This window comes from Anomaloglossus baeobatrachus, chromosome 1 (genome assembly GCF_048569485.1).
Source record: "Anomaloglossus baeobatrachus isolate aAnoBae1 chromosome 1, aAnoBae1.hap1, whole genome shotgun sequence".
NCBI lineage: Eukaryota > Metazoa > Chordata > Amphibia > Anura > Aromobatidae > Anomaloglossus > Anomaloglossus baeobatrachus.
Window position 1 is genome coordinate 601332456 of NC_134353.1, and position 14321 is coordinate 601346776.

At 47.1% G+C, this 14321-nt stretch overlaps 1 protein-coding gene across 3 annotated transcripts in view; it reads left to right on the forward strand.

Moving 5' to 3' along the window:
- Positions 1 to 1704: 1704 nt before the first annotated feature.
- Positions 1705 to 14321, forward strand: part of LOC142245497 (transducin-like enhancer protein 4) — a 180885-nt gene continuing 168268 nt past the window's right edge. For 2 of the 3 annotated variants that reach the window (XM_075318245.1, XM_075318252.1), the window contains exons 1-4: positions 1706 to 2436; positions 5508 to 5605; positions 7811 to 7874; positions 8069 to 8113. In XM_075318245.1, the coding sequence (XP_075174360.1) occupies positions 2392 to 2436; positions 5508 to 5605; positions 7811 to 7874; positions 8069 to 8113 (252 nt within the window). In that variant the 5' untranslated portion in view covers positions 1706 to 2391. Of the gene's footprint in view, positions 2437 to 5507; positions 5606 to 7810; positions 7875 to 8068; positions 8114 to 14321 lie in introns of all 3 variants that reach the window. The other variant, XM_075318260.1, reaches the window with a different exon arrangement.

Below are 14321 nucleotides of genomic sequence, written 5' to 3' on the forward strand. Positions count from 1 at the left end.
CATCGAAAAAAAAAAACAAAAACACTTTTTTCATAAAATGCCTTGAAAGCTCAATCTTATGAGGGGGTCACGTGACTGAGGGCAAAAAAAAAAGGTCACGACCTGAGGCCTCTATTCAGTTTGCTGTATGGAGCCCTCCCCCATCGATCCGAGATCTGGTCGCTCAGGTCCAGTATCCGCGTCTGGCAGCCAGTCCTGCCTGCACAGCATCGCACAGGCAGCCGATCGTGCCCACTCTGGCGGGTCAGGGGAGCAGCTGATTGTGCCCCCTCTGGCGGGTCAGGGGAGCAGCTGATTGTGCCCCCTCGGGCCGGTCAGGAGAGCAGCCGATCGTGCCCACTCGGGCCGGTCAGGAGAGCAGCCGATCGTGCCCACTCGGGACGGTCAGGAGAGCAGCCGATCGTGCCCACTCGGGACGGTCAGGAGAGCAGCCGATCGTGCCCACTCGGGACGGTCAGGAGAGCAGCCGATCGTGCCCACTCGGGCCGGTCAGGAGAGCAGCCGATCGTGCCCACTCGGGACGGTCAGGAGAGCAGCCGATCGTGTCCACTCGGGACGGTCAGGAGAGCAGCCGATCGTGTCCACTCGGGACGGTCAGGAGAGCAGCCGATCGTGTCCACTCGGGACGGTCAGGAGAGCAGCCGAGCGTGTCCACTCGGGACGGTCAGGAGAGCAGCCGAGCGTGTCCACTCGGGACGGTCAGGAGAGCAGCCGATCGTGTCTGCTCGGGACGGTCAGGAGAGCAGCCGATCGTGCCCCCTCGGGCTGGTCATAAAAGCAGTCGATCGTGCCCACTCGGGACGGTCAGGAGAGCAGTCGATCGTGCCCCCTCGGGCGGGTCAGGGGCGCAGCCATCCGAGCCGCTTGTCGGGCCTGTAGTAGCACAGAACAGCTTCGCCCTCCTCCCGCTCCTTCACAGGGAAATTATGCCAGCTCCAGTGGCGCGTAAAATTGGTATGAGCCAAGGGAAGTGGCTTGTACCGGATCCGTGCGCGCACTTAGCGGGGATTTGTCAGCACGCTGCACAAGGCTGGTCCTGTCTCTTTAAGGAGACACCGGCCTCTAATTAGCCAGCATTCCTTGATGTGGGTGATAGCTAACATAGGACAAGGGAGGAGGCCGTGCGGCCGGTAATGGAGGAGGACACGCACCCTCCTCCCGGCTCCTCATGCCTCCATGCTTGTTTTCACCACAGATTGCCACACAGAGCAGCAGCAGCTCATCCACACACTACAGCGAGCAAGTGGCCCACGTTACTTTGATTGACAGCCGGACAAATGTTTCCCCTGTTCGAACGCTCGTTATGAGAAGCGCCAACCCTCGTCCCACTTATCACACCGCCCAGGGCGGGGCATATGACAGACTCCGAGGCTTATTGGCTGACAAAGACGAGAAGCATAAACAGATTGGTCTTTACCCCACGTGGGGGTAAGCCACTGACAGCTGTTTCTTACCCTGCTACTATTGGACAGCTAAGAAATGATAGGCAGTCATTGGAGAGCGGCGATTAACGTTCCTATGCTTCTGATAGGTCAGCCAGACACAGCGCTGGGCTCCTGGGGCGGGACTAACTTCTGCAATGAATCTTGGGAGTTGTTGTTTTCTACGTGCATAATACACATCCTGGTCAGTGCGGAATGGTGCGGGTGTGGACTACAAATCCCAGCAGACTCGCGAGTCTCGCCTCAATGTTGTGAATATGTATCAGAATGTTAATGATTTGCTGCTGCTAAATTTGGTCATAGAAGTCACCTACACAGAGCGTGTTGTTGGAGCCGCTGTGAGCGGTAGCCCGGCTTGTGTGGGGAAGGAGCGAGATTATTTTTTTCTGCCACCTCGTCTGCTGAATTGCGTGTGGCTGATCGCTGGGGGAGATCTTGGCTGACTTGGAGGAGAAAAGGAAAACAAGGGAGATTTCATCCGATTGGGATTTAAGGGTTAAGAAGAGCGGACATCTACTACACAGGAGCCGGGAGGAAATCGCACGATCTGCAGCCGTCAACTTGGTCGGAGGAGGAGATCGGGGAATCCTCATCGCCAAGTGCTTCCTCCTCGTCACAAAGTTGTATACAGGGGAGCCGCTTTGTTCCACGGGAGCCTGCGGGTGTCGTGCGTGGGGATCTGCTGGTGCTGAGGAGGATCGGGTGTGCAGACAATGAGATCGGGCTCGTCCTGAGCGTGGAATGTGGAAGGCTCGGCTCGGGGGATCACCGCTCCCCTCCGGCTGCCCGGTAACATTAGCATTGCTATTAGCCCAGGGAGCCCGGGGGCAGCGCTGTCATTAGCCGGATCACACGCTCCCTCCTCCCCCTGCTCGCCGGGGATCCCCTCTCCTCTCCGGCAATTAGTCACCTTCGTGCTCCTGGGAGAGGCTCCTAACCGCAAGCTTGGATGATTCGAGACCTGAGCAAGATGTACCCCCAGTCCAGGCACCCGGTGAGTAGCATCGTGGCCGGGGAAGGGTTAACGGGGGGGCAGGCGCCAAGCCTTTGTTCCCTCCCGTCGTGTGTGTGTCTGGTGCTCGGTGGTCCTCGGTGCATTCCTGAGCCCTCCTCCCCTCCTGTGTGCATTATGGGACAGTGGAGCTGAAGAAGCCATTATGTCCCCCACATGGAGAGCGCTGGAACATTTGGTGTCGCCCCTCCTCCCCCTGCCTATACTGGCCGGTGCTACCCCCTCCCTATACTGGCCGGTTCTACCTCCTCCTCACCCCCTGCCTATACTGGTATACTGGCCGGTGCTACTCCCTCCTCACCCCCTCCCTATACTGGCCGGTGCTACTCCCTCCTCACCCCCTGCCTATACTGGTATGCTGGCCGGTTCTGCCCCCTCCTCACCCCCTGCCTATACTGGTATACTGGCCGGTGCTACCCCCTCCTCACCCCCTGCCTATACTGGTATACTGGCCGGTGCTACCCCCTCCTCACCCCCTGCCTATACTGGTATACTGGCCGGTTCTGCCCCCTCCTCACCCCCTGCCTATACTGGTATACTGGCCGGTTCTGCCCCCTCCTCACCCCCTGCCTATACTGTCCGGTTCTGCCCTCTGTTTATACTGGCCGGTGCTACCCCCTCCTCACCCCCTGCCTATACTGGTATACTGGCCGGTGCTACCCCCTCCTCACCCCCTGCCTATACTGGTATACTGGCCGGTGCTACCCCCTCCTCACCCCCTGCCTATACTGGTATACTGGCCGGTTCTACCCCCTCCTCACCCCCTCCCTATACTGGCCGGTGCTGCCCCCTCCTCACCCCCTCCCTATACTGGCCGGTGCTGCCCCTTCCACATCCAATGCCTATACAGGCCGGGGCTGCCCCTTCCTCGCCCCCTGCCTATTCTGACCGGTACTGCCCATCCACCCCCTTCGTCTGGATATACTACCCGGTGCTGCCCCCTCTTCACCACCTGCCTATACTGGCTTGTGCTGCCCCCTCTTCACCCCCTGCCTATACTGGCCGGAGCTGCCACTCATGCCCCAGTGCTTATACTGCCCCCTTACTTATACTGGCTGGTGCTGCCCCTTCCTCACCCCCTGCCTATACTGGCTGGTACTGCCCATCCACCCCCCTGGATATACTACCCGGTGCTGCCCCTTCCTCACCCCCTGCCTATACTGGCTGGTACTGCCTATCCACCCCCCTGGATATACTACCAGGTTCTTCCCCTTCCTCATCCCCTGCCTATACTGGCTGGTACTGCCCATCCACCCCCCTGGATATACTACCAGGTGCTGCCCCTTCCTCACCCCCTGCCTATACTGGCTGGTACTGCCCATCCACCCCCCTGGATATACTACCCGGTGCTGCCCCCTCTTCACCCCCTGCCTATTCTGTCCGGAGCGGTCAGTCCTGCCCCAGTGCTTATACTGCCCCCATATACTGGCTGTGCTGCCCTCGCCCCTGCCTGCTCTGCTTATCTTCCTGACCTAATACCTTGGGAGTGGGGTGCATCCTATCCCTGGCTTCTGTTTCTTCAGGGGGTTCTGTGATTATGGGCTTTTCTGTTTAATGGTCCCCTGACAGGTGAGAGCACCTTCTTCTGTCTGGAAGATGTGGCCAAGACCTCCTCCTCCTTCACTTCATGCTTCTTGTGGCACACAATTTTAGTTTTCATGGTTTTTCATTTTTTTTTTCCCAGATTTAACTTGTGTTTTTTTTTTTTTTTTTTAATACTATAGAGAAATGTATATTTACAATTTAACGTGCACCAAAAGTGACATCAAAGATCCCACACCAACACAAAACAACATACTACGGTATGGACCCAAAAATGACATAAGACATCCCAAACAAACCCCAAGATATGCTATGGATCCAAATGTGAAGAAAAAAAACACCCATCCCCCTAATGTCATACCCAAAACATGCCCTGAAAGTGGCGTCAAACATCCCAAACCAACAAAACGTATACAAGAGGCACAAAGCTTGCTCCAAAAGGAAATCAAACAGTGCAAACAAAAAAATATAGACCCAAAAGTGAAGAAAAACAACCCCTCCCCCCCCCACAACATGAAGGTCTGTATTGACTCTTGTGCCATCAGATCATCTCAATGTAGAGGAAAGGAAAGCTGAAGAAAGCGGCGTTGTTTTTTTTTCCCTACAAATGACCCTAATGAATGCGCTCGGTGTAATAATCACCATGGAGGCCGTGTCCTAACAAGTTGGTTCCTCGCATTTCCGGCTATTAAGTCCAATGTAATTGAAACATACAGTGATCCTTTAAGACGCTATTGTGTAGACAGGAGAGGCTGATAGGAGATTGACTTTCCTCCGCCCAAATGATCTGATGTTCTTCTCTCTCCGGCAAATGACCTTAGAGAAGGAAAAATATGCCGGGTTGTAGCCATTTTCTTCCAGGCGCAGACACAACTAATCTGCAGAGTGCTTGAAATCGGAGACGCAGGAACATCTTTCCCCTCCTAGTTTATTTCATCATTGCCTATGGGTTTTATTTAACAGGGTGCTGAAAGGTGGCGGACCTTGATGGACGCGTTTCACGGTGCAGCCCTTGGACTGTTGACACATTTTACATTATGTAGCATTCACACAATCATGACGCAATTTCTAATCGTACATTATCAATAAATCCGGATCAGGCGTCTGCCCTTTGTTCTTCACAGCTCAGTCAATATTTATTATTCGTATTATTTATTTTATAAACATTGTATCCTTTTCTATTCTTTTTTTTTTTCTCCCACATATAAGAACAAGACCTCGCCCATACAGTATCAATCCCCAGGCCGCAAATATGATAAAAGGTCATTCGAAAATCATTTTGGTCCAAATAAGCATCTGTGTCTTCCAGATGGCCTCTTTATTCATTTATTATGGGGTTATGGTTGGGGAAGTGGAGCTTTTGTTCTTTGTAATCTCTTTCCAATTCTTGGACTTTGGTTTTGTGCAAGGATTAGAATCCTCTCCTCTTTATAGGACAGCCCCACGCCTTTTTGGCAGAGGAGACGCAGCCTTCAGCCTGATCATTTCATAATTAATATTTATTGTTTTAGGCTCCGCATCAGCCAGCTCAGCCCTTCAAATTCACCATATCCGAGTCGTGTGATCGGATTAAGGAGGAGTTTCAGTTTTTACAGGCTCAGTACCACAGGTAATACTGTTTACTTTAGCTGATCCTCGTATTTGCTTAGCCCTTGTTGTCAGTTTTTTTTTTTTTTTCCTGTGTGTGTGTACTTAAGGCGTTAACCGTTGAAAGGGTTTGGCCTTTTCCTATAGGAAATACGAGTTAAAACACCTTCTTCTCCTCCAAGCCAAATATGTGGTAGAGTATACCTATTATCTGCGATTACAAGCATGTGCTATTATAAACTGCTGAACTGTTACAACAATGGGACGCAGGCACTGCTGAAGTTTACCTGGAGGTGATCTCACCTGTATGGATTACCTCCTCCAGTGCTTAAGATCAGAGGTGAGCGCTTTAAAAGGCTCGCTGGCTGTACATGGTAAACACGATTACGCAGCCTTTGGCAACGCAAAAGTGGGATGTAGCTGATATCCCACAGCGCAGAAAAAAAAACCCAATACTTGGCGCTCCCTGCTGAATCCTTCAGAAACTGGAATTAATAAATAAATCACATATAAGCAAGTTCCCAAAACATAAGTGTCGGCTATATATGTATTCGGAGCCGGTAACCTTGTATAGTCTATGCTTACAGAATTCGTTACTAGTAAATATATGTCAAACAAAAAAAAATCCAGCCCATTAGTGTATACTGGTGAAGGAGGACAGATTGGGGACATCTGCAATGTAGGTCAAATGATGATTGGATCTGATCGTTTATCTCTCTAATCTGACAGTCGGCTATTATACTTGTCAAATGACGCCAAAGGTTAACATCAAAGTACCGCACAGCAGTGGGAGGCAGGTATTAGATTATACAGCGCATGTCATGATAATCTCCCCCATACACACAAAGTGGCGTTAATTACTTTGTGATTTCCCCGCCTCTGATGGCCCAGCATAATACACTGCAGAAACCTCCAGGTCTGGTGTCTCCTTCATGGTCGTGATCTCCAGGATAGACCATGCTGGATGGATAGATGGAGCTTTCTAGGACAAGCTGGGGATGTATATTGAGAAAGGGGCAGCGTAAGATAGACCATGCTGGATGGATAGATGGAACGTTCTAGGACAAGCTGGGGTTGTATATTGAGCAGGGGGGGCAGCGTAAGATAGACCATGCTGGATGGATAGATGGAGCTTTCTAGGACAAGCTGGGGATGTATATTGAGAAAGGGGCAGCGTAAGATAGACCATGCTGGATGGATAGATGGAACGTTCTAGGACAAGCTGGGGTTGTATATTGAGCAGGGGGGGCAGCGTAAGATAGACCATGCTGGATGGAGCTTTCTAGGACAAGCTGGGGTTGTTTATTGAGAAGGGGGGCAGCATCAGATAGACCATGCTGGATGGATAGATGGAGCTTTCTAGGACAAGCTGGGGTTGTTTATTGAGAAGGAGGGCAGCATCAGATAGACCATGCTGGATGGATAGATGGAACGTTCTAGGACAAGCTGGGGTTGTTTATTGAGAAGGGGGGCAGCATCAGATAGACCATGCTGGATGGATAGATGGAGCTTTCTAGGACAAGCTGGGGTTGTATATTAGGGGGAGGGGCAGCGTAAGATAGACCATGCTGGATGGATAGATGGAACGTTCTAGGACAAGCTGGGGTTGTTTATTGAGAAGGGGGGCAGCATCAGATAGACCATGCTGGATGGATAGATGGAACTTTCTAGGGCAAGCTAGGGTTGTATATTAGGGGGAGGGGCAGCGTAAGATTGACCATGCTGGATGGATAGATGGAGCTTTCTAGGACAAGCTAGAATTGTATATTGGGCAGGGGGGGCAACGTAAGATAGACGACTACTACAATCAGTGAATCTTTCATTCCTGCTTCTGTTTACAACGTTGGATTACATTGTTTAATCCCCTTTCATTTGAGTAACATGCAATACATGCCACCGCAGTAGTGAAAGGATTAAAGGAATTGGGACGTGCCGGTAAGACGCTCCCTTGTGATAAATATAGAGCCGTATGGGTTTCTATTTGGAGATGTCTGCATACAATGTAGAGGTTTCATTACCCTAAGAGTAGAGCCATCTCCAACTGTTCTTAAGTGGTTGGTAATGGTGGGAGGACTGTCAATAGATAAGGACAATGCGGGGTCACTTTGTTGTAGTGCCCCTATGGACGTCAATGTAGAAAGAGTTAAGACCTATAGAATGGCGACGTCCTGTTTGATAAAAGTCCGTGCCTTGTAAATATGACCATTTTTGTCATTGCTTTGTGCAGCCTGAAGCTGGAATGTGAGAAACTGGCCAGCGAGAAGACAGAAATGCAGCGGCATTATGTGATGGTAAGAAGGAATATGTCCTCTTGTATTTCCCTTTCTCGCTTTTTACATACCAGACTTGTGTAGCTGGAGGCTAGAGGTAGAGGATTGGATATTCGGTGTGGTCCTCTGTCATATTCCAGCACTTCTAAGTAGCAGCCGTCGCTCCAAGGCTATCTAATGGGCTCTTTCTTCATTTCTCTTCTCTCCCCCTGTAGTATTATGAGATGTCGTACGGGCTGAATATTGAGATGCATAAACAGGTATGTTGATCTACTTCCTTTCTCTGATGCCCCGTACATTCCTTCGTCTGTGCATTTTTTTGTAGATTAAGTCAATAATGTTAAGAATTTTCTAGAGAAAAATAATAAATGTTGGAATATTTCCTGCTTTAATATCATGGTTGTTCTGGATTGTGTCCATTCTGCCCTGATCCGCAGAGTATTTTAGATATCGGCGATATACCCGATCCACCTTATTTACACATTTTGGGGGACGGTGACTGTTGTGTACCTATAGCCGTGGGCGAAGAAGTGTTTGTGATTGAGGAGGGGGAGGGGGGAGGATAAAATAATTACATAATGCATGCATTTTAAAGAACGGAAATAGAAATCCATCGTTTAAAGGACTAATTGTGCTAAAATCAAAGCAATCAAAGCCCATTGTTGATTCTAAATTCGAGCGATAAATGACATTTTAATTCCAAACATTGTAAGAACAATTACGTTAAGGGTTGGCGCTTCCACTTTAATGGGGAAGTTGTATGTGTAATTATGATTGGAATGGAGGATTAGCGAGGATTAAGTTTAATTAGAATATAATTTTCCATTACTGTCGTTTTTGTACAAATTAGTAATGTAAACAACGCGGTGATACTTATGGACTTCATCAATTCCTGATGGCCCCAGTGAATTGCCGCATCAGACCTGCTTAGTAATTATCACTGTTTAACTGTGATACCCGCTCTAAATTTTCGATGTCACTGTTTGCAGCCGGGAAATTAATTAGTCGCTTTAAAGAGTTTAATGATTTAAGATTTAGTGGCTAATGTCATGTTGAATCTTGTTTTTCCAAATATGTTTTTAGTACATGGTGCAATACGCTGTCCTTATATTTATTTCTTTTTTCACCTCCTTACGAGGGAATTTGCTGAATTTTATGAGGGCGATTACGCTGTCATATTTCCACCCAGTCGTCTTGATTTTTTTTCTTTTTTCCAGCTTAAAAGAGAAGCTTCATAATCTCCCTTCTACTCCAAAATTGATCTTTATACAGCCTTCCTTAAATGCAATCTTACACAAAATCCTGCAGGCTGTTTATCGCATTAAGAACTACAGACAGCCCCGCAAAACCACCTACTTACTATATTCCTTTTTAATCTCCGCTTCCTCCTCTTTTCAAGCAAAGCCGTAGAGGGAAGGGAAGGGAGGGGACAGTGGGGGAAGGGAGGGGGTTAGATCTGTCTTTGTTTTCCTCCACTAGACAGACGGCCTCGGTTCCTCTCAGGCACTCATCCAGATGTACTTACTCCATACCCTTGTAATAGAAAGCAGGTTATAATTCTGTGAAGTTGCCCTGCGGCATAATTGGACGGAGTGCTACAGATCGGGCCAGGCTTATTAGATTTATGCCTCTCAGGGTTCAAGAGCAGGGTCCTCCAGAGACCCCCTAGTAATTGGTGACCCTGCTATTTTAAACCGATAGCGTCTTTTGACTTTTATTTCTTTGTATTTTGTTTTTCTTGGCGCCTCTCGAGCCCCATCATTCTCCTCGTATTATTTTATATATTTTTTTTTTTTATTATTATTTATTATTTTTTTTTGTACTTTGGGATAGCTTTTCATTAGAACCGAAAATGAAGCCTGTGATGGGGACTTGGCAAATTGATGAAAGGATCAACGCCCGGCTGTTACTATGTGGGGTCGATGGGTTTTGAGCCGAGCCCTCCCCTTGTTTTGATGCTCATCATCAGTCATCCAGTGTTGATTTTGATAGAAGACTATTAAAGCGAAAGCTATGGGGAATTTGTCATTCTGAAAGGAAAGCTAATGCAATTAGTACCAATTAAAGTACATTTAGTAAATTGGATTTAATCTTAATTAAGCCTGTGTAATGTTGCCAATTTTTAACAATTATGTTTGAGAACATAATTAATTTAAGTTTTGGAAACTGAGTAAATAGCTGGCGCCTGTATTTGTCAATGCATGGAATAGCTATCTTTTTGGGTCATTTATCTCTGTGTCCAGGTAGGTGCTTGTTGCCCAAGCCTCCTCCAAGCACCTACCTGTCGTCCGTCAAGCCTTGCTGCTGAGCATTAGGGGTTAAATGCATGGAATATCTATCTTTTTGGGTAATTTACTCTTGTGTTCCGATAGGTGCCCATAGCCCCCGCCACCTCAGAGCGTCTACCAGTCGTTCGTCAACCTGATAAGTGTTAGGGGTTAAATGCATGGAATATCTATTTTTTCGGGTCATTTGCCCCTGTGTCCAGATAGGTGCTTGCCACCTCAGAGCGTCTACCCATTGTCTATGAGCTGCTGAGCGTTAGGGGTTAAACGCATGAAATATCTATTATTTACTCCTGTGTCCAGATAGGCGCCCATAGCCCCCCGCCTCCCCTGTCATCCGTAAAGCTGCTGAGTGTTAGGGGTTAAATGCATGGAATATCTATCTTTTTGGGTCATTTACCTCTTGTGTCCAGATAGGTGCACGTCCCCCCCCTCCCCCTTCTGATGTGTTACTTCCTAGTGTCTTATCTGTCATCTGTCAAGCCTTGCTGCTAAGCATTAGGGGTTAAATGCATGGATATCTATCTTTTTGGGTAACTTACTCTTGTGTTCCGATGGGTGCCCATAGTCCCCGCCATCTCAGAGCATCTACCCGTCGTTCATCAAGCTGCTAAGTGTTAGGGGTTAAATGCATGGAATATCTATTTTTTTTGTGTCATTTGCCCTTGTGTCCAGATAGGTGCTTTCAACATCAGAGCATCTACTCATTGTCTGTCAAGCTGCTGAGTGTTAGGGGTTAAATGCACGGAATATCTATTTTTTGGGGTCATTTACTCCTGTGTTCCTATAGCCCCCCGCCACCTCAGAGCGTCTACCAGTTGTCCATCAAGCTGCCGAGCGTTAGGGGTTAAATGCATGAAATATCTATTTTTTTTTGTGTCATTTATTCCTGTTTCCTGATAGGTGCCCATAGCCCCCCGCCTCCCTCGTTGTCCATAAAGCTGCTGAGCGTTAGGGGTTAAATGCATGAAATATCTATTTTTTTGGCTCATTTATTCCTGTGTCCTGATAGGTGCCCATAACCCCCCGGCTCCCTTGTTGTCCATAAAGCTGTTGAGCGTTAGATCTTCCGCGCATTTAACCCCTATCGTTTTAGGTCATTTACTCCCATCACCCCCTCTGAGTGTCTACCCATCGTGCGTCAAGCCTCGCAGCTGAGCGTTAGGGGTTAAATAGAGCCGTGCCGATTGAGAATGAATCTGTTGCTCTTGCCATGTAAATTTTATTGCCAGACCTGGGCAACAGCCATCTTGAAGTGCTGCTGAAATATTAATTGAGCAGACATGAAAGGGCTCGGCAGCCTGATAGGATGTCATAATTGTGGATGCAGCAGTCGATGGCAAATGATGATAAATGGCATTAGAATCCTTTTAGCAAACTGTAATAACTTGAAGGAGGGAGGCTGTATGGATTTGCTTTATATCTGATACCCTCTAGTACCAAGTGGATTGCCAATACTGCTTGTTTAGCATTTTCTAAGGGCTATAGGATATTGATTTTTGACTTACAAGGAATAGCTCTATTTTCACCATTGAAAAGTATTGCAGGTTGTTAAGAAGAAATTGACTTGAAGAGGGCTGACTGCTGCCCATCATGGAGCAAATAAAGCAAAACTGCCGAAGCATAGTGAAGCAGCGAGCTGGGCCCTCAGCAATTTGTTGCTATTAATTTACCATGCTCGACAGCAAATCAATCGGCATCTACTTCATCTGCTGGAGAAAATGCTGTCCAGGGCAGATAAAAGGGCCTGCGTGTTCCACTGAATAGACTGGATTTTCCAAAAGGAGGCTGAAGTTAATGTGTAAATAAGCTAAATCAAAGCCGCGGCTGCAGACGGAGCTGGTTTTAATTAGGTCGGCCCTTTTTACTGAGGATTTTTTTCATTTTCTGAAGCCTGATACAGAAGGAGTAGTTAACCCATGCGCTGTATACAGCTTTGTAATCCATCGGTGCATAGCCACAGATTATAAATGATTTTTTTTTTTTTTTCTTGATTCATAAAAGGGGCATTATACACGGCTCTATAACTAAAAAATATCCATTATGTTTACAGAGGTGGCATATTTCACATTGAGAATGAAAACATCCCCTACAGTGTAACATAGCGCTCGCCGGTGTGTGTTGGGGCAGGTCCGGTCTGTTGGGATTTGTTCCGTAGAAGACTGATGTGTGACAAGTATGCGATATTGTGTCTTCCATTATCTTATCAAAAAGGGGATCCTGAAAATGTCATGTCTGTCGTAGATGGGCCTTATATAATGGAAGAATACTGCATGGTGCGCCTCATAGCGGTGCTCCTATATGATTATACTCTAGGACTTATTCACATGTCCATATTGCTTATGAAGACTGAGTGTCCTCAAAAAAGAATGGATTAGGAGAAGTAGGAGATGGACATTCTGGTAGACCGCGCTGCTCTGAATGAGGAGTAGTTCCACTTGTGGTAATGCTTCAAGTAGCTTTTATTTACACGTTTCAGGTTCCTACCGAACCCTTTCTCAAAACTGAACCGGTCTCCCCTTTTTCTTGTATAAAAATGATGGATTAAGAGAAGCAGGTGATGGGCATTCTGGTAGACCGCATTGCTGTGAATGAGGAGTAGTTTCACATGTGGCAAATGCTTCAAGTAGCTTTTATATACACGTTTCAGGTTCCTACCGATCCCTGTCTCAAAACTGAACTTGCCTCTCCTTTTTCTTCTACAAAAAAGAATGGATTAGGAGAAGTAGGAGATGGACATTCTGGTAGACAGCGCTGCTGTGAATGAGGAGTCGTTCCACGTGTGGCAATGTTTCAAGTAGCTTTTATTTACGTGTTTCAGGTTCGTACCGAACCCTTTCTCACGAATGAACTTGTCTCCCTTTTTTCTTTTACAAAAAAGAATGGAGGCGTATCTTTTGTTGATAAAGTAAATGGGTTCATGGAAAAACCCAAACAGCTCTCTGATTAGCATTTTAGACCATTGGTGTCAGGAGAAGCTTGAGAAACCTTCATCAGTATTGGTTTTATGTTTGGAGGGGTGGGAGGCAGGACAATAGGAGAAAAACTGACGCTATGTTAGAAATCATTCCTCTTTTTATGCGTGAGAAAAAAATGGATTTCTCAATGAGGTTGTAAAACTGTTTGCTATAAATATGTGGTATCTGCATGATGTTTCCATCTTGATATCAGACTATTCATCAGGTTTGTAGTGTAAGGAGTGGGAAAAAGACTCCTAATTTAGCCCTATTCACTGAGCTGCAACAGATATAACTAGTGGACAGGTGTGTTACTGTTTTTAGAGGAAATCAGCCATTTTTTTTTCCAATCCTGAAAACAGCCATGTTAACTCAGGACCTGCAGTTAGACTTGTCTTAAATTCAGTGGTCGTTTTCTGTCTTCCTGAAACCAGTGACCACATAATTACGTGTGCGTCTGAGTAATAGGGAAACCTGTATCTTCTTAGGGTAAGATAGACCCTCTGTGGCTGCTTGATGAATGACTTTCAGCAGAGGAGGCACATATATTGGTGGCCTCTCCTCTGTGTGGGCCACGGCAGGAGAATATCTGGACAGTATGTCTACACAGAAGCTGCCATGGGTGGCAAAAGGGCGCTGAGCAGTTTCACTTCTGTAAGTGGTTCTGTAATGTTCACAACAGTATTTCCTGGAAAATAGGAGAATTGAAAATTGCTTATGTTTGCTGCGGTTTGTGCGAAAATAGTGTATCAAAGTCTGGTTTAAGAATGGAAGTGCAATATGTCACAGAATGGATGTCTTGTACAACTTTTGGAGGAAATGATCAACTCCTCTTTAATACTGGATTAATCTGACCTAGTACATATATTTAGCCAACACTGCTATCCACTGGTGGACACTGACAGAAGAGGGCCCTTGTGAAGAACAATACATGGGCTTTTTGCAGTCCAATAGCGTCTCATAATGCACAATTCCAACTGCTTTGGAGGTAGAAATGGCCCCTGTGCGGCTGGCTGCACATGCCACACCAATGATATGTCCGTACCTGAACCTGTGCACATTACTGGTGGATGTACACATTAAAGAAATGTTGGTCAGATCTGGTAACTACCATTTATTGTGTGTGGAGGCATACTTTCCCTCTAAGGAAGAAGCCTAATGCTTGGGCTTGGTCGTTCAGATGACCATATAATAAGGCTTGGTGTTGTCCGAGTCAGAATCAAGTA